The 21,553-nt window shown below is 51.4% G+C and overlaps 4 protein-coding genes across 4 annotated transcripts in view; 2 read left to right on the forward strand and 2 right to left on the reverse strand.

Moving 5' to 3' along the window:
* LOC102071802 (erythroblast NAD(P)(+)--arginine ADP-ribosyltransferase-like) overlaps positions 1-17,211 on the forward strand; it is a 91,071-nt gene extending 73,860 nt beyond the window's left edge. The window contains exon 3 of the mRNA XM_074559036.1: positions 16,231-17,211. Within this exon, the coding sequence (XP_074415137.1) occupies positions 16,231-16,316 (86 nt within the window). The 3' untranslated portion in view covers positions 16,317-17,211. The remainder of the gene's footprint in view (positions 1-16,230) is intronic.
* On the reverse strand, positions 8,447-11,883 carry LOC141725484 (NAD(P)(+)--arginine ADP-ribosyltransferase 2-like). The gene is made up of 2 exons (XM_074529176.1): positions 9,986-11,883; positions 8,447-9,283 (listed from the first exon to the last, which is right to left on the reverse strand). Exons 1-2 carry the CDS (start codon positions 10,839-10,841, stop codon positions 9,198-9,200), a joined length of 942 nt encoding a protein of 313 aa, XP_074385277.1. The 5' UTR covers positions 10,842-11,883; the 3' UTR covers positions 8,447-9,197.
* Positions 14,843-16,034, forward strand: LOC102068064 (erythroblast NAD(P)(+)--arginine ADP-ribosyltransferase-like). Its single transcript, XM_074527838.1, has 2 exons — positions 14,843-15,642; positions 15,920-16,034. The coding sequence occupies exons 1-2, from the start codon at positions 14,843-14,845 to the stop codon at positions 16,032-16,034; spliced, it is 915 nt and encodes a 304-aa protein (XP_074383939.1).
* Positions 17,212-18,752: 1,541 nt separating the features above from the next.
* Positions 18,753-20,342, reverse strand: LOC141728127 (NAD(P)(+)--arginine ADP-ribosyltransferase 2-like). Its single transcript, XM_074534548.1, has 2 exons — positions 19,202-20,342; positions 18,753-18,840 (listed from the first exon to the last, which is right to left on the reverse strand). The coding sequence occupies exons 1-2, from the start codon at positions 20,032-20,034 to the stop codon at positions 18,753-18,755; spliced, it is 921 nt and encodes a 306-aa protein (XP_074390649.1). The 5' UTR covers positions 20,035-20,342.
* Positions 20,343-21,553: the final 1,211 nt, after the last annotated feature.

A 21,553-nucleotide genomic window follows, 5' to 3' on the forward strand; every position in this document is an offset into this window, starting at 1 on the left:
CCACGAGGCCACCAAGGTCACCGAGGTAACCGATGTCACTGTGCCGACCCTGGCCACCATGATGATCAAGACTCCCTGTAACAAGGCTTCCACAGCCACTGTGATTGCTGGACACACCAAGGTCATTGTGCAAAGCAATTCTAATAAATAATTAAATCATAACAATTCCATTAAATAAATCTGACAAAGCCAGCAAAAAGTGACAATTCTTCAGCAGGGCTCCATGTTGCTCCTCACAGAAATATTCGTGGGCACATCTCTTTCTCTCAGTTTCAAGGAGGATCCTTGGGGAGCACCCCGTTCCCGAGAGAGCAATGTCACTCACATTTCATTGCAAGCAAAAATATGGGAGAGGAATCTCTGTCTGAGTGAGGATTGGATATTGCCAGAGTCAGCTGATGGATGGCTAGGCCCAGCTCTGGTGTTTCAGCATCAGTTGTTAATTCAGAGTTGGTGATTTGGGCTGATTTTAGCCCAATTCAGCACCAAAATCAGGACCAGACCACTCTCAGTGCTGTCCTGATGGCCACAAATGGGGCACTGTCTCTTGGGCACATTTCAGGCAGAGCATCCTGCCACATCCAGCAGTTCAGGGGGACCTTAAAGGCTGGGATTTGGGAGGTTCAAAATGGAAGGGCAGGTCCTGTCCCTGGGGAGGTACAGTCCTCAGTGTCTATCCAGGCAGGGAGAACCTGCTGGAGCAGCTGTGGAGAAAAATCTGGGGGTGCTGGTGGGTGGATATTGGAGATGCTGTGTGGCCTGGGGTCAGGAGGAATCCAGGGGGCATCGGGAAGGGCAGGCCCAGGGAGTCAGGCAGTGTTTGTGCCCCTCTGCCCTTCCCAATGAGGCACATCAGGAGTGCCATGTCCAACTCTGTCCAGTGTCCAGTTTTAGGCTGCTCTGGACCCAATCCTGGTCTCAGGCATGATGCTGCCTGAGCTGGGAGGTTGGGCCAGGTGCCCACTCTGGGTCCTTCCTGCCTAACCCGTTCTGGGATTTGGGGATTCTGGCAGTTGTGGTTCAGGAATTGTCCACAGAAGGGCAGCAGCGAGCATGGGAAATCAGAGGCACCTGTGCATGCGCCGCTCCCAGCTGCAGTTCCGGGTGCCAACAGCAGGCGGCAGCACGAGCTGCTGATGCTGCTGAGTGCCCACCCCGCCCAGCCCAACCCCCAGGGGTCTGCAATGGTTTGGGATGGAGAGACCTTAAAGCCCATCTGGTGCCAGCCTTGCAATGGGCAGGGACATCTTCCCCTGGGCCAGACTGCTCCAGGCCCTGCCCAACCTGGCCTTGAACCCCTCCAGGACTGGGGCAGACACAGCTTTGTTATCAATAAGTAATGGGATGATTTGGTCTAACAATCAAGGGATAAATATCATGTGCATTTTAAGTGAAGTTTTGTTGATTTGTGGTTATGTAATTGTGGTTTGTTGTTTGGACATGCTCTGTTATCCTCATAATCCCCTTTGTCCCTCCATAATGTTGCCCCGGACAATCCTGGTTGTCAGGGTGTCAGGGAGATTTGGAGGGAGGGCGTGTACCTGTGCCTCTTGCTTGGGGCAGTTGGGAAAAGGCCAAACCTGTTGCTGGGGAGGCGTGGCATGACAACACCTCACCTCCAATCACATGCAGGAAGGTCTCTACCAATGGACAGCAAGGAAGAGTCAATTGGCCGACTTTGGGAGGGGCCAGGGATATATGAGGAAAATGTTTGAATATGTTTGACAGCTTATGAGTATGAATTTGGTTGATGCAACACCAGGGGTAAAAAAGGCTGAGCCATCATTTTGTGGCAGCTGACCACACTCCCAGTGCTGTCCCTTTTCCCTTATTCAGTACCTTTGTTGTGTTGTGGAGGTCTAATTAACATTTAAAAATTTAAAGTGAGGGGTTGTTTCTCAATTCGCCATGGTCCCCAATATCACCAAGATATCCATGAGCCCCAGAAAAGAGAGATCACCGAGGCACTAAGGCCACCCCTGACATTATCCCTGGAGGAAAAGAGAAAAAGAGAAAGAGAATGGAAGACAAATCAAATCTTTTGTTTTTTAGAAAATATTAAGATGAATGCTACATGTATGTGTTCAAATAACTTTGCTTTTGTTTCTGCTATTAACAAAATCTTAGACATGGTAGTTGTGGTAGCCGACATAGTTATGAGTGAATGGTCTCTTTGGTTGGGATAACATCCAGTGGATGTTATAACATCCAACGTCATGAGGACCCTGCTGTTGATATGCCAACTTTCCGCATCTGCTGTCTGAAGAAAGTATGGACCAAAGGCCAAACTGGAAGTGATAAAGAGAAGAAGCCAAAACCACAGCCAAGAAACCAGCATGCTCTCAAAAGGCAGACCCAAGGATGGGCCATGTTAAATAGTTCCTGGAATACGGAAGCTAGCCTATGGAAATATATGGATATGCATAACGGTCTATGAATAGGCAATCCCAGTCCCATGTCCCTCCAGAAGTGTCCCCTGGAGTCCCTCCAGCTCCCGATATTGAAATCAGCCGGAGTGAACTCCCTGATGGAACTGGAGGTAGCAGAAAGATGGAATTCTTGATCAGCTCAGACTCAGAGAAGATCTCTCCTGGTCCTGCACATTAGGGGGGGACATTGCCAACAGAATCTATGCATCCTAATGATACATATTCATTAAAATGGGCTGCTGAGCTAGTACAGAGCCAGTGCTCAAAGTGGCTGAGGGCTGGCAATGCCGTGGTCATGGTGTGGCCACAACTCCAGTACTGGTCATCAAAGGAGTTCTGAGCCATGTCCAGAGGCACCACCTTGATTGCCGGCAGTGCCAGGGTGTGAGCCAGGAGGGCCATGGTGGGGAAGTTTCTGGGAGCAGTGTGGGACACTGGGGGACAAAGTAGGATCCACTGAGGGGACACTGAGGACACATGGTAGTACATGGGAAGGGTTCCTCTATGATGGGCTCAGCATGGTCCCTGAGCTCCAGTCATATGAACTTTAGAACAGTGGCCATTTATTCTCATTTCCAAGGAGGCCTTGGACATTTTCCTTTTGTTTTACTATGCAGTGAGTGACTTTGTCAGTGACATGATTGTAGTTTATGTTTTTATTGATTGTGATCTCAACTCAATGTATTTTATCCCATACTTAGCAGATAACCAGTAATAGTCTTAAATGGATAATAGCCTTGCAAATGGGAACTGCTTTAAAATCAAGGTAAAAAACTCCCTGCATAAAAAAAACAAAAAATGATGGAGATGTGGAAAACCAGACCACTACAGAAGTTCCACTTAGGAGCTCTGCAGACCTTGTGGTCCTGGTACACTGGAAACCATGAGAGAGAAAACCTCAAGCCAAGATCAGAAATGAAGTCATCATGTCTGGACAGTTCTGACCTCCATGCTGACTGCTCTGACCTGAGAAGGGATGACAGGTGTGTTGCCTGTGAAACAGACAACAAGGACATTACTAGTGAAAGAAGGATAATCAAGAATATTGTGTTTCTAAGGGGACTGGGGCAACGGGGTCCAAGTATAAAATTTCATATGAACATAGTGAGCTATAAATCCTGATAAACAGGTGTAATAAATGGCTTTGCTTTGCTGGCATTGCAAAAGTGAAAGTTTGAGGCAAGGTCATCCGAGATATTGGGGCATTTAGTTAAACCCACATCCTAACATCCCATTTTTATGACCCTCCAGGACAATAAAAATTATTTCCCAAAAGAGGCAGAGCCATGCCAATTATTTACGGGAAATGTGCTGGTTTTGTATTAGCTAAGAAGCCCGTTTTAATGAATATTTATAATTAGGATGGATAGATTCTGTTGACAAGGCCCCCCCCGATATGCAGGACCAGGAGAGATCTTCTCTGAGTCTGAGCTGATCAAGAATTCCATCTTTCTGCTACCTCCAGTTCCATCAGGGTGTTCTCTCTGGCCTCTTTCGATATTGATGGCTGGGGGGACTCCATGGGACCCTTGTGGAGGGACATGGGACTGGGATTGTAGAGTGGGGGCCTGGAGGGCTCCAGGCTGACATTGCAGGGTCGGGAGTTCATCTCTGAATTTGGGTTGGGGTCCTGGGGTGACATGAAATGTGTAACAGGACTGTGAGCAGGACTGGCATCTGGGAGTGGACCAAGGCAGATAGTTAGGGGCAGATGACAGAGTAGCTTAAAGGAATTTGGGTTGAGGTTAATGAGCAACCTGGGGTCACAAGAGGGCTACAAATGTCTGGGAGTATAAATGAGATCCTGGGGAGCACCAAGGGGTCATTGGAAGGATAAAAAAAGGATTGGGATTGGGACTGGGTGACTGGTGTGTGGGGATTGAGAGAGATGGACTCTGCAATGCCAACAAAGCAAAGCCATTTATTACATCACTTTACCAGGATTTACAGATCACTATGTTCATATGAAATTTTCTACTTGGACCCCTTTGCCCCAGTCCCCTTAGAAATACAATCTTCTCAATTATCCTTTTTCACTAGTAATGTCCTTGTTATCTCTTTGACCAGCAACATCCCTGTCATCGCTCCTCTGGCCAGAGCAATCAGCGTGGAGGTCAGAAGTGTCCAGACATGATGGTCAGAGTGATCAGACATGATGTCTTCATTTCTGTTCTTGCCTTGAGTTTTTCTCTCTCATGGTTTTCACTGTACCAGGGCCACAAGGTCTGCCATGCTCCCAGGTGGAGCTTCTATAGTGGTCTGGTCTTCCACATCTTTCCCTTCTCTGTTCTTTATGCAAAGAGTTCATGCACCTTGATTTTAAAGCAGTTCCCATCTGTAAGGCTATTATCCTATTAATACTCTTACTGGTTATGTGCTAAATACAGGATAAAATATATGGAGTACAGATCACAATCAATAAAAACTTACCAAACGCAATTGTGTCACTGACAAAGAGACTCACTGCATAGAAGAACAAAAGGAAAATGTCCAAGGCCTCCTTGGAAATGAGAATAAATGGCCTCTGTTATAAAGTCCATATGGTTGGACTTTGGGTACCATGCTGAGTCCCTCATGGAGGAACCCTTCCCATGTACCACTTGTTGTGATCCATTCCATTGAAAGGATAGCGTGGTGATTTTTAAGGTGCAAAAATAACCAACAAAGGCACAGGGGATTTGCAGTAACAAATCATCAAAATGCAGTTTGATTGAAATAACCACAATTGAAATGCATTGGTGAGGGGAACTGGGGAAGAAAGGGAGAAGATAAGGAAGGAGGGAGGAACGGAGGGCAGAGAGGTTATAGCTACCGAGACGTGGTGCCGCTTTTGTCCTTCGGGATCCAGCCATCAAAGCTCACTGGGTCACATCCAGGGAGATCTCGAAAAACATGGCTAACCAGGGCTCCAATTATACGATTTTTCGTTGGGAGAAGGGGAGCCAAAGCAAAGGTCTCCAGGGAGGGGGAAAGAACAGAGAAGGGGTTACACAGAGTCCAAGCCAAGCAACAGGCAAACCCCATTGTTTTCATGGCCCAATGCTCTTAGGTGTTGTGGTGGTTTGACCAGGAAGAAGTGGGAATTCTGGGATGCTGTGGTCAAACCAATGGATGCTCGGAGTTTGATACTGGCACCTGGTGTGACCAGTGCGGTTTGGACACACCTCTGAGAATACACAGGGGTTAAAAAGCAGAGCTTCGGCCCCTGGGAGGCTCTCTTGGGATGTCGAGGCGAAGAGGTCAGATCTCCCTCCCCTGTCCAGCTGCTGCTGCTGGGCAAGGGAGGGGCAGCCATGTGGTAGGCCCGGGGCCTGGACAGAGATGGGGGGTGAGAAGGCCCTCGAGGATGGAAGGGTGGAAGAGCCCCAAGGGACAGCCATTGGGCAGCCATCCCCCCCAGGAGGGAGAGAGAGGAGAGCCGGCATCTGAATGTGATAGCAGCCGGCCCAGGAGGAGAAGGGGGGGGGGGGAGAGTGCAGCCCGGCCGGAGCGGCAGCGCGTGTGGGAGTGCCGCAGCTCCGGGACAGACAGAGACTGAAAGTTTTAACCCCTTTCTTTCATGATTGGGGCCTTGCAAAAATGCTGATCCTCCTCAGAACTGAATAAGAAGGGAGATAAGAGATAAGATGAAACAAGGACCTGGCCTGAAGGACGTGGAGACGACTGAGTGGGGAGAGATGATTGGAGTGGCCTTTTGGCTGGACTTTTCTTGTGTAGCCATAGACTCAGTTTGTTCCTGTGACACAGAGACTGCACTTGGGGGGAAGCAGTGCCTCAGAACCAGGAGGGTTCATCGTGGGGACCCCCCGGCCCCAGGGGGTTGGAAAAATATGGGAGGGACAGATGTCCCAAAGCAGAGACTGTGCCTTTTTGGAGTGAGACAAGGCATCCTTGAAAGACAACCCTAAAAGCAGCTCTGGTCCATGCACGGTGGTGAGAGCACTGGGCATGGAAGGAAGACGTCACAAGCGGCAAAAGGACTTTCCGGGCGGTACCAAAGTGACATTGGAAGCACACGAGGTTTCAGCGTGTTTCCAGGGAAAGACTATGGAACAAGAAGGACTCCTCTCCTCTTCATGAACTGAAGTTTGAGTATACTAAAGGGTGGTGCCAGGTTGGGCAGCTGGTGAATTGAGATAATGTATCGGATTGGGAAATTTTGGTGGTGGGGAGGAGGAAAGTGTTTTTTGTAAGGTTTTCAATTTTTTTTCCTTATAGTTTTTTCCTATTTTCCTGTGGTTTAGGTAATAAAGTTTTCTTTATGTTTAAGCTGGAGCCTGTTTTGCTTATTCCTGGTCACATCTCACAGCAGACAGACACCAGGGAGAGGGTGTTCTCATGGGGGCACTGGCTCTGTGCCAGGCCCAAACCATGACAGGGAGGAACCTCATGGACATATCATTTTAATCAGGAACAGGGGAGAGGGATCTCTGTCTGAGAGGGGACTGGACATGGCCAGGGTAAGATGATGGATTGCCAGGCCCAGTTCTGGTGCTTCACCCTCAGTTATCAATTTGTGGTTGGTGATTTTGTCTGGTTTTAGCCCAATTCAGCACCAAAATCTGCACCAGACCCATCTTGGTGCAGCCCTGATAGCCACAAATGGGGCATTGTCCATTGACCACTTTCCAGGCAGAGCATCCTGCCACATCCTGCAGTTCAGGGTTATCATAAAGGCTGGAAATTGGGAGGTTCAAGAGGGCAAGGGCAGGTCATGTCCCTGTGGAGGTACAGTACATACTGCCATCCCTGGCTGGAGGGACCTGCTGGAACAGCTCTGCAGAAGGATCTCGGGATGCTGGTGAGTGACCAGTGAAGATGGGTGCACAACCTGGGATCAGGAGGAATTCAGGAGACATCAGGAAGAGCAGGGCTGGGAGGTCAGGGAGTGATGGTGCCCCGCTCCCCTGCCCAGGGAGGCACATCGGGAGTGCTGTGCCCAGCTCTGTCAAGCTCCATGTGCTATTATGGGCTGCTCTGGACCCAAACCTGTGCTCAGGGATGACACTGCCTGAGCTGGGAGGTTGGGCCAGGTGCCCACTGTGGGTCCTTCCAGCCTGACCCATTCTGGGATTTGCAGATTCTGGCAGTTGTGGTTCAGGAATTGTCCACAGGAGGGCAGCAGTGAGCGCGGGAAATCAGCAGCACTGTGCAGTTCCGGGTGCCAACAGCAGGTGGCAGCATGAGCTGCTGGCGCTGCCGAGCGCCTGCCCCGCCCCATCCCAGCCCCGGGGGCTCTGCAATGGTTTGGGATGGAGCAACCTTTAAGCCCATCCGGTGCCAGCCCTTCCATGGGCAGGGACATCTTCGCCTGGGCCAGGCTGCTCCAGGGCCCGCCCAGCCTGGCCTTGAACCTTTCCGGGAGTGGGGCAGCCACAGCTTTGCTATACCTGGATAACATGATGATTTGCTCTCACAATTAAGGGATGAATATTGTTTGTATGTTAAGAGAAGTTCTGTCAATTTATGCTTATGTTATGGTGGTTTGTTTTTCAGACACCCTTTGTTCTCCCCATAGTCCTCTTTCCCCCTCTGTATTGTTCCCACCAGATGGCCCTGGATGTCAGGGCTGTCAGGGACATGTGGAGGGAGGGTGTGTACCTGTGCCCCTTGCATGGGGCCTAGGGAAAGAGCCAAGCCTGTTGCTGGGGAGGCGTGGCATGACAACACCTCACTTCCTAACAGACTTTGGGAAGGTCTCTACCAATGGAGAGCAAGGAAGTGTAAACTGGCAGACTTTGGATGGTGCTAGGGGTAGAGGAGGAATATTGTTGTATATGTATGACTACTTATGGATATGTATTTGGCTGATGCAACTCCAGGGGTATAAAAGGCAGAGCCACCATTTTGTGGATGAGACTCTGGCTGCAGCTAAGCACACCGCTTAGGATTCAAGTGGAACAATATTTTTGCTATCTATCTTTTGAGCAGAAAAATTCACCTTGCCAGAGGCTTACTTGCACAAAGGAGACAGAAGAGTCCTGTTATTTTATTCATGATCAAAGCAAACGGCCGTGGGGAATTCCCTCATGAGGTCTCTCAAATTGCTGGATGATGCAGCCTCCTTTTTTTTCCCCCTATTCCCCGCATATCTTCCACTCCCCTTCCCCATTGGCTGAGGTAGTTGGAAGGTGCAGACTTCCCAATCCACCTACTGCACATCCACCTTGCTACACACCCCACCTTTCTGTAACACAGACACATGACCATTAAAATGCACTTTAACTCCATCCTAGTGGGTAAATCAATATTCCTAAGCCTGTTAAGTCTTTGTTCTTCTTGAAATTCAGGAATTTGGCAGGACCTTGTCTGAGCAGCAGTCCATGTCAATGAAGAACATTTTCTGAAAATGATAGTTTCTCCTATCACTTCCTTCTCGACAAGTACCAGGCCTTGTCTACCACCAGATTCACACCATCTATTTGTCAAGAAACCTTCCTCTTATGCCTTTGTAGGTTGAATTAATTGGGATGCAGAAATAGGGTTTGGTCTGGTTTAAGTGCTGAATATGTGGGAATCACAGCATTTGGGCAAGAATGCAAATAAATGAATCTCCAAAGAAGTAAAGGGCAGAATGAAATACTGGGGTCAGGGAGGGGGGAGTAGGAAAGATTTTCTTTTTCTCTTCTCTTCCTCTTCTCTTTTCCCTTTTTTCCACCCAGGGAAATGGCAGTGGTGGCCCTGGTAGCCTTGGTGGCCTCTTTTCTCTGGCGGTCATGGTGGCTTTGATGATTGTGGAGACCATGGTGACCTTCATTACCTCATGGCTCAGACAATTCTGGTGGTCACTGCCAGGGCTGTAGTGGCCAGGAGGAGCCGTCTGAGGTGGGAGGGAGCCCGGAGAATGCTCCCACCTGGGGGGAAAAAGAGGAGGATGAGTGGTTCATGGAGTTGAATAGGTTGAGGCAGGTCAGAGAGGGGTCAGGGATTTCAGGGGTACAAGGAGAGGCATGAGGGGAGTTCAGGTGGGATGGAATACCATGGGGGTGGCGATCAGGGTAGTCAGGAGGGCCATGGGGGTTGTCTGGGGTTCAGAGGGGGCCATAACATGGGGTGAGTAAAGATGGGTGCCATGGGCAGTGCGAAGGTTGTTGGTGACCAGTGGCTGGTGTGCAGGAGGGAGGTTGGTGGTCAAGGGGCCATGGGGGCTTTAGGGATGATGGGGTGTCAGAGGGGCAGTGGGGTAATACAGGAAGCAAGGGGTTTCAGGGGGACCATGATGCTCTTTGGGTCTGACAGATGTTGGGGGAAATAGGGGGTGCCATGAGGGGTGTCAGGGGGGTGGGAGAGGTTCAGGGGAGGTCAGGATCATCCTGGCCCACCAACGAAAAGCTCACAGGGCTGGTCCCCAGAGAGCTGGTCTGCAGAGGGCAGGGACAGAGACAGAAAAGGAGGGTTCCTATCTCTGTCCATTTCTCCGTCACTGTACCTGACATTCCCTGGAACCTGACATTCCATTTCCCGTCCCTGCACCCTGTCATGGGTGTCTCTGTCCCTGTCCCCCATCACCTGTGGGTGTCATTTTCCCCTGTGTGTTCTCATGGGTGTCCCCATACCCACAGTGGGTATCCCTGTCTTCCAGGTCTTCCCCATGATGTCACGTCGCAGCCACTCGCATTTGTATCTGCTGAAGGTCCCACTGGAGCGGAGCTGGATCAATGCCCTGTCTCCTTCCTGGGTGACACTGGTGACCTCAAAGGTCTCAAAGGGTGGGATCAGCACCTCCTCCTCACTAGGCTTGGAGGAAAATTTTTGGATATCCACTCCGTAACATGTCTGCACCTGGAACATGGTGTCAGTCCCAAATTGCTGAGCAATCTGTCTATGCAGTGATGTTGATGTGAATCGACCAAACCGGATGGTGTCACCACACCGTGCTTCGAACCGAACACCACGCACCCCCCGAAACACATGGTAACATCGTGGTCCCCGAATGTCCCTCAGTGTCACCAGGGCCTGGGTCAGCAGGAAATGCAGTGTTTTGAAGTGGAAGTTGTACCAGTATTCCTGGTGGGAGCGCCCAGCCACATGCACAGCTGCGTTGAACTCCTTGTGCACGTCCTTCATTGTGTAGGTCATGAGGGCGATGGCCTGGGCTGGGGACAGAGGGGTCACAGGGGGACCCCGCCTCCACCACTCGGCTGCGGCCTTCACCCAGGTCTGGGCAAACAGAGGGTTCTGTTCAAACTCAAAGTGGTTGAGTTCTGGCAACAACTGGGTCATGGTGTGTCGGCAGCCTGGGTACTGGTCATCAAAGGAGTTCCAGGCCATGTCCAGCGGGACAACTGTGAAGCCTGTGTTGGCCATGATCATTGCCAGCAGTGCCAGGGTCCTAACCAGGGAGTCCAGAGAAGGGAGAGGCCACCAGGACCAGCGTGAAACACCAGGGGACACTGGGAAAATGTGAGACATGGGGAGCACTGAGGAACAGGACAGGGCACCAATGGGACACTGAGAGAATGCTGAGGGGACATGGGGGCACCATGGGACACAAAGAAGATCTTTCCATCAGGGGCTGGGGAAGGAGAGTGGAGTCAGCCTGAGGAAAGAGAGGGCAGCCTTTGCCAAGAGACCTCTATACAAATCCTGAGAGCCTGATCCCAAATCCTGGGGTCACTCCTGCGTGACCCAGTGTCCTCTAGTGTCCCCAGGGGCCAAAAGCCCACACCCGCATTCTTGGTGTAATGTCCCCAGTGTCCCTTCAGACCCTCCAGGACCCCAGCCCTAATCTGGGGTCATCTCCTAATACCCCCAGTGTCACTCCTGCCCCACCTCCCTGCCCCAATCCCACTCCCATTCTGGTGTCCCCTTTGGAGTTGTGGGAAATGAAACACCCCAGGACCCAAACCCAAATGCAGGGATGACTCCCTGCCCCCTTCAGTGTCCCCCAGTTCTCCCATGGAGATGGGCGGGTAAAGAGGGAAAATCCCTGATTTGAAAGAAAAGAATTTCCTGAGCAAAACATCAGGGTTTTTAATCAAAAAATAGGTGGTGCAGCCTCTGTCCCCTTTTCTCCATTTTATTTTTCTTCCTTTCTCATTCTGTTTGTTTTTCTTTCTTTCCTCCCAGTGCTTCTTCTGTTGCATTGCCTCAAATCAGGACATTTGGCTCAGGCCCAAAACTGATAATTCATCATTTTAAAATTACACTGAGCAGCCCCCCACCAGCTCCCTCAGCCCTTCCTGCTGCCCCAGACCCTTCCACAGCTCCATCCCTACCCTGGACATGCTCCAGTCCCTCCAGGTCATTTCTGAGGGTCTGCAGTGAATGAGGAAAAATGGAGGAACATTTCTCCAGCACCTCTTTGTAGATCGAAGTTTGAAAACTAAAACTTTGATTTGCCTCTAACAAAAATTCCTGGAAAAGCTTTATTTTAGGAAATGTGGTGATCTGCAGGAGAGGAATTAAAAGAGCAGGACATGACCTCTGAACATGTACTGGAATCTGATCCCAAATCCTGTAGTCAATCCTGGATGCTCCAATGTCCCCCAAATACCCCAACTCCCTATCCCACCCCCACAGTCCTATAACCCCCTCAATGTGTTTTGTCAGCGCCCCTGCAGGACCCTTACTCAAATCCAGGGGTCACTTTCTGACCCCCCGCAGTAGCCCCAGTGACCCCCAGAATCTCAATTCCACTCCCACCGTTCTGTGTCCCTGCCTCTCGGAGTTTCCCAGTGTCTCCATTACCCCAAACCCTTGTACCCCTCCCAGTGACCCCATGTCCCCCAGGACCCTAACCCCAGGTTTAGGGACCCCAATGGGTCCCACTTGTCCCTGTCCCCTCCCCCCTTTATCCCAATCCCACTCTCAGTCCCATAACCTCCCTGGGGACCCCTAGACCCTGATCCAGTCCCACGGGCCCACCAAGAGTCCCCCAGTACCCCACTGCCTCTCCCATGGTCCTGTGTCTCCCATCGCTGTCCCCGGATCACCCCAGGACTTCAGTCCCTGTGCTGTGACAACCCCAATGGCCTCCCAGATCCCAATCCCTCAGTCCCATGTTTCTTCCACGGGTCCCCAGTCCCTGATACCTAAATTGGCCAGAGTAAACTCCCTGAAGGAACTGGAGGTATCAGAAAGCCAGAATTCTTTCTCAGCTCAGACTCACAGCAGATCTCTCCTGAACCTGCACATCAGGGGGGACTTTGCCATTGGGTATTTATCCACCATAATTTTAAATATTCATGGAATTGTGTCCCCTATCTAATACAGAAACCAGCACTTTCCCTGTAGATAATCTGCATGGCTCTGCCTCTTTTAGGAAATATTTTCTATTGTGCTGCAGAGTCATAAAAATGAGTTTTCTCAGTGTGGTTTTCACTGAGTCCCCCAATATCCCAGATTACCTTGCCTCAAATTTTCAATTTGGGCAGGCACTGCTCCTTCTGTCTTGCAGAACTTGCCAAAAACCCCTCACTGGAGCTCCCTTTATCTCTTTCTCCCCAGGTTCCAGTCACCTTTGCCCTGCTATGTCCACACTTCTACATCCTTTTTTGCTTTTTGCCTATTCATCTTTAAACTGTACCCAGCACCATGAAGGGATCTAAAACATTCAATTCTCTCTCTTATTGCTCACCTCCCAGGTCCCCAATCCCACCATCCCATGTCCCCCCCAGGTTCCCCCCAGGTCCCATTCCCCACTGCTCACTGAGTTGCAGTCACACTTCAGATACCAGTTGGGGTCTGCTATCAGGTGACATCTGCAGAGAATCAGCAATGGAACATCACGCCAGGATCAATATGATCAAGTGAAGTCAAATTTGTTACAAGAACATGCTGTATTTATGCTCTGTTCTACTGTTCACGCTCCTCAAGCTAATACGTGATTGGTTCAGCCTATCTGTGCACGTGTCTCAAGCCTTCAGCTGATTGGTTAGTCTTCTTTCTTCATGCCTCTCACTGTGGTTTATTGTCTTGCGTTCACACGCTCCACTGTGGTTTTTTGCTCAGTCTTCTTAGCGTGCCCCCCATCCTGGACTTGTTTACCTCTTGAGTACGCTCTTCCTGTTTTCGAGGTATGGGGGACAATGTGAAATTCTACTCAGACCCCATAGAGGCTGGCTTGTGCACAGTGTCCATTTTCCTGCAACAATCCCTCAACAGAAATCCCTGTAGGCACCTTGAGCCTGCGGATGATCTCTTGGGGCAGTGCCTGGGTGACTGAGCTGAGCTGAGCTGCCCACAGAAGTAGCTGCAATACAATCCAGGGCACACCAGCTTGGGGATTGACAAATGCCTGTGGGAAACAGACTTGCACAAAAGCTGCACGAGGGGTTCCTTTGAATGCCAAACCATCACCTCTAGGCATCACTGAAAGAGGAAACACTCCTGGGGATAACTGGCTAATGGATTTTCTGAGCTACCACACCGACATGGGCTCAGGTATCTCCTGGTGCTTTTGGACCCCCTCTTGGATGTCTAGAACTTCTCCTGCCTCACCAACAAGGCCAGGGATGTCACCCAGGCACTCCCCCAAGAGATCATCCCCAGGCTCAAGGTGCTGGCAGGGATGTCATCTGATAGAGGACCCCAATTGGTATCTGAGGTGTGGCAGCAACTCAGTGAGCAGTGGGGAGGGGGACCGGGTGGAACTGAGGGGACATGGGACCGTGGGATTGGGTTCCTGGGGGATGAGCAATAAGAGAGAGCATAGAAAGTTTCAGATCCCTTAATGGTGCTGGATAGCGCTTAAAGAAGAACTAGCAAAAAGCAATAAAAGGATGTAAATTTGTGTACACAGAAGAGCAATGGGGCTGGAACGTGTGGAGAGAGAGATAAAGGGAACTCCAGTGAGGGGTGTTTGGCAAATTCTGTAGCACGGAACAAGCAGTGTCTGTCAAAAATGAAAGTTCAAGCTGAGGTCATCTGGCATACTGAGGCACGCACTGAAAACCACACTGAGAAAACTCATTTTTAGGACTCTCCAGTACCATAAAAGGATTTTGAGAAAGAGGTGGAGCCATGTGAATTATTGCTAAGAGAGGTGAAGATTCTGTACTAGGTGAGGGAGATATTTCAATGAATATTTATAATTAGAATGGATAAATACCCCTTGGCAAATTCCCCATGAAGTGCAGGATCAGGAGAGATCTGTTGTGTGTCTGAGCTGATAAAGAATTCCAGCTTTCTGATACCTCCAGTTCCATCAGGGAATTCACTCATGGTACTGTGAGATTGGGAGTGGGTTTCCTGGGGCTGCAGAATGTTGCGGAGGCATAAGTAACCCCCGGATTCAGGATCAGGAAACCTGGACATGTCCTGGGGTCTGCTGGCCAGGAGTGCCTCTCTTCCCCCTGGGCTGACCCCACTCACCTCCCCAGTCCCTCACTGATGAACCCTCTCTGTGTCTCCCCCATGTCCTCTCTGTGTCCCCTAGTGTCCCACCCTGGTCCTTGTGGCCTCTCCTTGCCATGGCCCCCCTGGCTCAGACCCTGGCACTGCTGGCAATGGCCATGGCTACCACAGCTGTCGATGTGATCCCTCTGGACATGGCCCCGGACTCCTTCGATGACCAGTACCAGGGCTGTGGCACTAACATGATCGCGGCATTGCCGGCCCTCAACCACTCAGAGTTCCAGCAGAATTCTCTTTTTGCCCAGGCCTGGCTTAATGCCACAGCTGAGTGGCAAGGTCAGAAGTACCATGTGTCCTCTCTGTCATCTCCAGCCCAGGCCATCGCCCTCATGGCCTACACGGTGAAGGAGAAAAAGCTGTACAAGGATTTCAATGATGCTGTGCGCGTGGCCAGGTGCTCCAACAAGGAATATCGGGACAACTTCCATTTCAAAACACTGCATTTCCTGCTGACCCAGGCCCTGGTGACGCTGAGGCAGGCTCAGAATGGGCAGTGTCACAACGTGTACCGGGGGAAGCGCACGCACAGGTTCACGGCAAAGCCTGGTGACATCATCCGGTTTGGTCAATTCTCTTCGGCATCACAGAGTGAAAAAACTGCCAAGCGCTTTGGGAGTGCCACGATGTTCCAGGTGTACACGTGCCACGGTGCAGCAATCTGGAATTTCTCCAAGTATCCTAACGAGAAGGAGGTTCTGATCCCACCATATGAGACCTTTGAGGTCATCAAAGTCAGCCAGGAAGGAGAAAGGGCGAGGATCCAGCTCCACTCAAATGGGACCTTCAGCAAATACAACTGCGAGTGGCTGCGAGGTGATGCTCCAGGGGACCGCCTGCGGGGATGGGGACACCCACTGTGGCCATGGGGACACCAACAGTGGACAGGGCACACCCATGACAGGGCACAGAGGGTGGGGACACTCACTCAGAGTTTGGGGACAGGGACAGGACATGCTGGGGACACCAAGCCTGAGGACACCCATGTGGGCACAGAGAAAGGGCACAGAGATGGAGACCCCCACTTGTGGGAGGGAAAAGGGAAAGGAACACCCATGCCAGGGGACAACAGGGACCGGGACAGAGACATGGGGCCCTCACCCCATTCCGACCCTGTCACTCCCCACCAAATGCAGTGCTGTGGAGATGGGCCTTGTGTGCTGGATGTCGGGGGGCTGGGACCCCTCATGGCACTTCCTGAACCCCTGTCACCACCGGTCACCCGCCATGGCACCTCCTGACTCCACCTGACTCCTGACAAACCTAAGCCCACCATGACACCCCTGACCTCCATGGCCCCTGTACCCCTCCGTGCCTCCCACAACACCCTGTCACCTGTCAACTCATGGTCCCCATCTCTCCTACCACCCCTAACCCTCCAATATGCATGTCCCCAACCCCCTCACTCTCCACATGGTGCCCCCTTACCCCTCTCTCTGTCCCCCAGGTGGGAGCATCCCCAGCACCCCCTTCCACCTCGGAGGACTCCTCCTGGCCACCAAAACCTTGGCAGTGGCAACAGGGATCCTCTGAGCCATGAGGCCACCAAAGTCACTGAGGTCACTGTGGTCACTGTGGCCACCAAGATCACCAAAACCTCCAGGACCCCCAGACAAACAAGACTACTGAAGCTACCAAGGCCAGCACTGCCACTCTGGCCACCTTGGCAGCTATTGCCACCTTGAGGTCACTGCGGTCATCAGAGGCACTCTGGACACCATGGTCTGTATAACCACCAAGGCCACTGTGAACACCAAGACTCCCTGAGCCACCAGAGCCACTCTGACCACTGTGCACACCAGGGCAATTGTGCAAAGCAATGTTATTAAAAATTTCTATCAAAACAATTCAGTTAAATAACTTTGTCAAAGCCAGCAAAATGTGTCTATTCTTATGCAGGACTCAATGTCAGTCCTCACACCAACACTCGTGGGAACACCTCTTTCTCTCAGCCTTAAGAAGCATCCCTGGCAAGCATCCTCTTCCCAAGGGAGGATCCTCACACACATTTTATTTCAAGCAGGAACAGGAGAGAGGAATCCCTGTCTGACAAAAGACTGGACATTCCCAGGGTCAGATGATAGATGGCTAGGCCCAGCTCTGGTCTTTTATCCTCAATTGACAATTCAGGATTGGTGATTTGGGTTTAGCACAATTCAGCAACAAAATCAGCACAAGACTCCTCTCAGTGCAGCCTTGATGGCCACAAATGGGGCATTGTCCTTGGCCACATTCCAGGCAGAGCATCCTGCCACATCCTGCACTTCTGGGGGACCTTGAAGGCTGGGATTTGGGAGGTTCAAGAGGGCAAGGGCTGGTCCTGTCCATGGGGAGGCACAGTCCCCAGTACCCTCCTGGCTGGTTGGCCAGCTGGAGCAGATCTGGAGAAGGATCTGTGGTGCTGGTGGGTGACCAGGGGAGCTCGCTGTGTGGCCTGGGGCCAGGAGAGACCCAGGGGATGTTGGAAAGAGTGGGGTCAATATGCCAGGGTCGCACCATCCCAAACCATTGCAGACCCCCGGGGCTGAGATGTGGTGGGACAGGCGCTCAGCAGCGCCAGCAGCTCGTGCTGCCGCCTGCTGTTGGCACCCGGAACTGCAGCTGGGAGCGGCGCATGCACAGTGCTGCTGATTTCCTGCACTCGCTGCTGCCCTCCTGTGGACAATTCCCAAGCCACAACTCCAGGAGAGGAGGGGGTAAGGAGGGAAAACCCCTGATTAGAATACAAAAAGAGTTTCCGGAGTGAAACATCAGGAGTTTTCATCAATAAATGGGTGGTGCTGCCTCTCTCCCCTTTTCTCAATTTTTTTATACATCCTTTCTCTTTCTGTTTGTTTTTTCTTTTTTATCCTTCCAGTGCTTCTTCTGTTGCATTGCGTCAAATCAGGAACTTCAGAACTGTCCCCAAACTGATTGTTCATCCTTTTTTAATTGCACTGAGTAGTCCCTGCCAGCTCCCTCAGCCATTCCTGATGCTCCAAACCCTTCCACTTTTCCATCTCTTCCCTGGACATGCTCTAGCCCCTCCAGGTCCTTTCTGAGGGGCTGCAGTGAAAAAGGGAAACATTTCCCTTTCCAGGAAAAAGGGAGGAACATTCATCAAGCAGCTCTTTGAAGATGGAGGTAGAAACATAAACCTTTAAATTCCCTCCAACAAAAGCTCCAGGAACGGCTTTATTTTAGAAAATGAGGAGCCGTGCAGGAAAAGTGTTAAAGGAGCTGTAGCGGATACATCAGAAAAGCCAGCAGTAAATTTGGTAAACTTTTGATATGCCAGGCTAGCAAGGATGAAGTTTTTGATACATTTTTTAATACGCCAGGTGAGCAAGCAACAATTTGATGCTAGATCAGGCAAGGCAGGCAAGGAGCGCTAGGAGGTGGCCGTGGCATTGCCACTCCCAAACCCTCTTTTGGGAAGTGCCCAAGCAGCCCCAGGTGCTACACAGTCTCTGCTGTCCATGCTGTCCTGTGCTGTCTTGGCTGCTGCAGTCCCTGCGTGCTGGTCCTGCTGGCCTGGCATCGTTCCCTCACTGGGCACATCTTGGAGGGGCTTTTCCAGGTTGGACACCTTGGTACAGTGGCCATGGTGGCCACAGTGGCTGTGGTGGCCACGGTGACCTTGGTCGCCTTGGTAGCCATGGTGTCAATGGTGGTCCCAGTAGTTGCAGTGAACACAGTTGTCACAGTGTGCATGGTGACATCATGGGTCACTGTGAGCACATTGGCCATGCTGACCATGGTGGTTCCAATGCCCAGAGTGACCAGAGTGGTCGTAGAGACCAAAGTGGCCCCAGTGGCCGTAGTAACAATAACGACCACAGTGGTCACACAGGGAAAAAGGGACCATAGTGGTCATAATGGCCTCTGTAGATTTGGCGGCTTCATTTATCTGGGGATCCTGGTGGTCTTCGTCCTGGTGGCCTTCCACAGTGGCCTCCACAACCACCGCGACCTTAGTGGCCTTGTGGCTTAGAGAGTTCCAATGGCCACTACCATGGCCACGGTAGCAAGGAGAAGACCCCCCCAAGGTGGGGGGAGTTCCCGATGAGGCTCCCACCTGTGGGGACAAAGAGAGGGGTCAGGGGATCTTGGGGTGAGAGTGTGAGGCAGGCATATGGAGGGCCTTGTGAGAGTGACAGAGGTGGTGGGTGGCCCTGAGGGTGTGTTGTCAGAGGGGGCCATAATGAGGTCCATGTCCCCTGTACCCCAGCCATGTACCATGTACCTTGTACCCCAACTCCAGCACTGGATGTCCCTGTTCCACTCACCTGGCACTGGGTGTCCCTATCTGCTGTGCCCAAGCAATGCTGTCCCTGACCCTGTCCACAGCTCTGGGTGTCCTGTCTCCCAGCCACAGTGGGAGACAAGTCCCCTCTGGGTCATGAGTGTCCCCATCACCATGTGTCCTTGTCCCCAACCCTCTCTGAGTGTCCCCATCCCTCCAAGTTGTTCCCATGATGTCACCTCGCAGCCACTCGCAGTTGTAGTTGCTGAAGTTCCCAGTGGAGCGAAGCACAATCTGCACCTTCTTCCCTTCCCTGGTGACTTTTGTGACCTGAAAGGTCTCAAAGGGTGGGATCAGCACCTCCTTCTCGCTTTGATTGAAGGAGAACTTCTCGATGTGTGCTCCGTGACACGTGTGCACCTCGAACATTGTGTCTGTCCCATAATGTTCGGCCACCATTTTATTCAGTGATGATGAAGTGAATTGATTGAGGCGGACATTATCACCAAATTTCACATTGAACTGGGTATTCCTCACTCCCCGGAACACGTCCAGACATTTATTAGGGCATCTCAGCTTCTGGAGGGCCTGGGTCAGCAGGAAATGCAGTGTTTTGAAGTGGAAGTTGTACCAGTATTCCTGGCAGGAGCGTCCAGCTGAACGCACGGCTTCATTGAACTCCCTAAACACATCATTCATTGTGTAGACCATGAGGGCAATGGCCTGGTCTTTGGTCAGAAAGGATGAATAGGAGCCTCGTTTCTGCCACTCGGCTGTGGCCTTCGCCCAGGTCTGGGCAAAAAGAGGGTTCTTCTGAAAGTCGGAGCGCTTGAGAGCGGGCAAGGCCGCAGTCATGGCAGGGCCACAGTTGAGGTACTGGTCATCAAAGGAGTTGTAGGCCATGTCCAGGGGCACCACCTTGATGTCCGCAGTGGCCACGGTCATTGCCAGCAGTGCCAGGGTCTGAGCCAAGGGGGCCATGGAGAAGAGACGCCACAGGGACCAGTGTGGGACACTGTGGGACATAGAGGGAACACAGAGGACAGACGGTGAGACACAAGGAGGATCCTGGGGACACTGAGGGATGCTGAGGAGACACTAATGGGACAGAGGGGACTCTGAGGCGCATGGCAGGACATGGGGAGCTTCCCAGGGGAGGGGCTGGTGAGGGAAAATGCGGTCAGCCTAGAGAGAGTGGGGGCTGCCCTGGCCAGGAGACCTCTGGACATGTCCTGGAACCTGATCCCAAATCCTGTGATCACTCCTGGATACCCCATTGTTCCCCAGACTCTCAATCCCACTCCCACAGTTCCGTGTCCCCCCCCCTCGCAGTGTTTCCCATTGCCTCTGTTACCCCAATCCCTCCCCCAGTGCCTTGTACCCCTCCCAGTGACCCCGTGTCCCCCAGGACACTGACCCAAGGTTTGGGGTCCCCAATGGGTCCCAGCTGTCCCTGTCCCCTCCTCCCCTTACCCCAATCCCACTCTCAGTCCCATGACCTCCCTGGTGACCCCTGAACACTGATCCAGTCCCATGTGCCCCCCAAGTGTCCCCCAGTACCCCACTGCCACTCCCATGGTCCTGTGTCTCCCATCACTGTCCCTGGACCACCGCAGGACTTCAGTCCCTGTCCTGTGACACCCCCAGTACCCCCCCAGACCCCAATCCCTCAGTCCCATGTTCACCCCCAAGGGTCCCCAGTCCCTGATACCGAAATTGATCGGAGTGAACTCCCTGATGGAACTGGAGGTATCAGAAAGCCAGAATTCTTTCTCAGCTTGGACTCACAGCAGATGTCTCCTGGTCCTGCACATCAAGGGGGACCTTACCATGGAGTGTGTATCCATCATAATTATAAATATACATGAAATTGTGTCCTTTATCTAATACAGAAACCAGCATGTTTCCCATGAATAATCTGCATGGCTCTGTCTCTTTTAGGAAATAATTTTTATTGTGCTGGAGAGACCTAAAAAAGAATTATCTCAGTGTGGTTTTCACTGAATACTCCAATATCCCAGATGGCCTTGCCTCATAATTTCACTTTGGGCAGGCGCTGCTCCTTCTGTGTTACAGAACTTGCCAAAAACCCTTTTCAGCACTTTCCTTTATCTGTTTCTGCACAGATTACAACCACCTTTGTCCTGCTATGTCCACACTTTTGCATCCTTTTATTGTTTTACGCCCGTTCATCTTTAAAATGTACCAAGCACCAAACTGTACCAAGGCATCTAAAACTTTCTATTCTCTCTCTTATTGCTCACCCTGCAGGACCCCAATCCCACCACCCCATGTCCCCCCATTTCCCCCCAGTCCCACTCCCCACTGCTCACTGAGTTGCTGCCACACGTCAGATACCATTTGGGGTCCCCTATCAGATGCCATCTGTGGAGGATCAGCAATGGGGCATCACGCCATGATCAATATGATCAAGTGGAGTCAAATTTGTTACAAGAACAAAATGTATTTGTTCTTTTTTCTGCTGTTCACTCACCTGAAGCTACTCGATGATTGGTTTAGCCTATCTATGCACATGTACCAAGCC

The sequence above is a fragment of the Zonotrichia albicollis genome, chromosome 1, assembly GCF_047830755.1.
Source record: "Zonotrichia albicollis isolate bZonAlb1 chromosome 1, bZonAlb1.hap1, whole genome shotgun sequence".
Taxonomy (NCBI): Eukaryota; Metazoa; Chordata; class Aves; order Passeriformes; family Passerellidae; genus Zonotrichia; species Zonotrichia albicollis.

Coding starts and splice junctions, on each gene's coding strand:
- LOC141725484 (XM_074529176.1), bottom strand. CDS start 10,841: ATGTCTCACATTTTCCCAGTGTCCCCTGGTGTTTCACGCTGGTCCTGG. Junction 9,284..9,985: donor GACAGGGATACCCACTGTGG/GTATGGGGACAC, acceptor TTTTCCCCCCAG/GTGGGAGCATTCTCCGGGCT.
- LOC102068064 (XM_074527838.1), top strand. CDS start 14,843: ATGGCCCCCCTGGCTCAGACCCTGGCACTGCTGGCAATGGCCATGGCT. Junction 15,643..15,919: donor CGGGGATGGGGACACCCACT/GTGGCCATGGGG, acceptor CACCAAATGCAG/TGCTGTGGAGATGGGCCTTG.
- LOC141728127 (XM_074534548.1), bottom strand. CDS start 20,034: ATGTCCCACAGTGTCCCACACTGGTCCCTGTGGCGTCTCTTCTCCATG. Junction 18,841..19,201: donor GATGGGGACACTCAGAGAGG/GTTGGGGACAAG, acceptor TTGTCCCCACAG/GTGGGAGCCTCATCGGGAAC.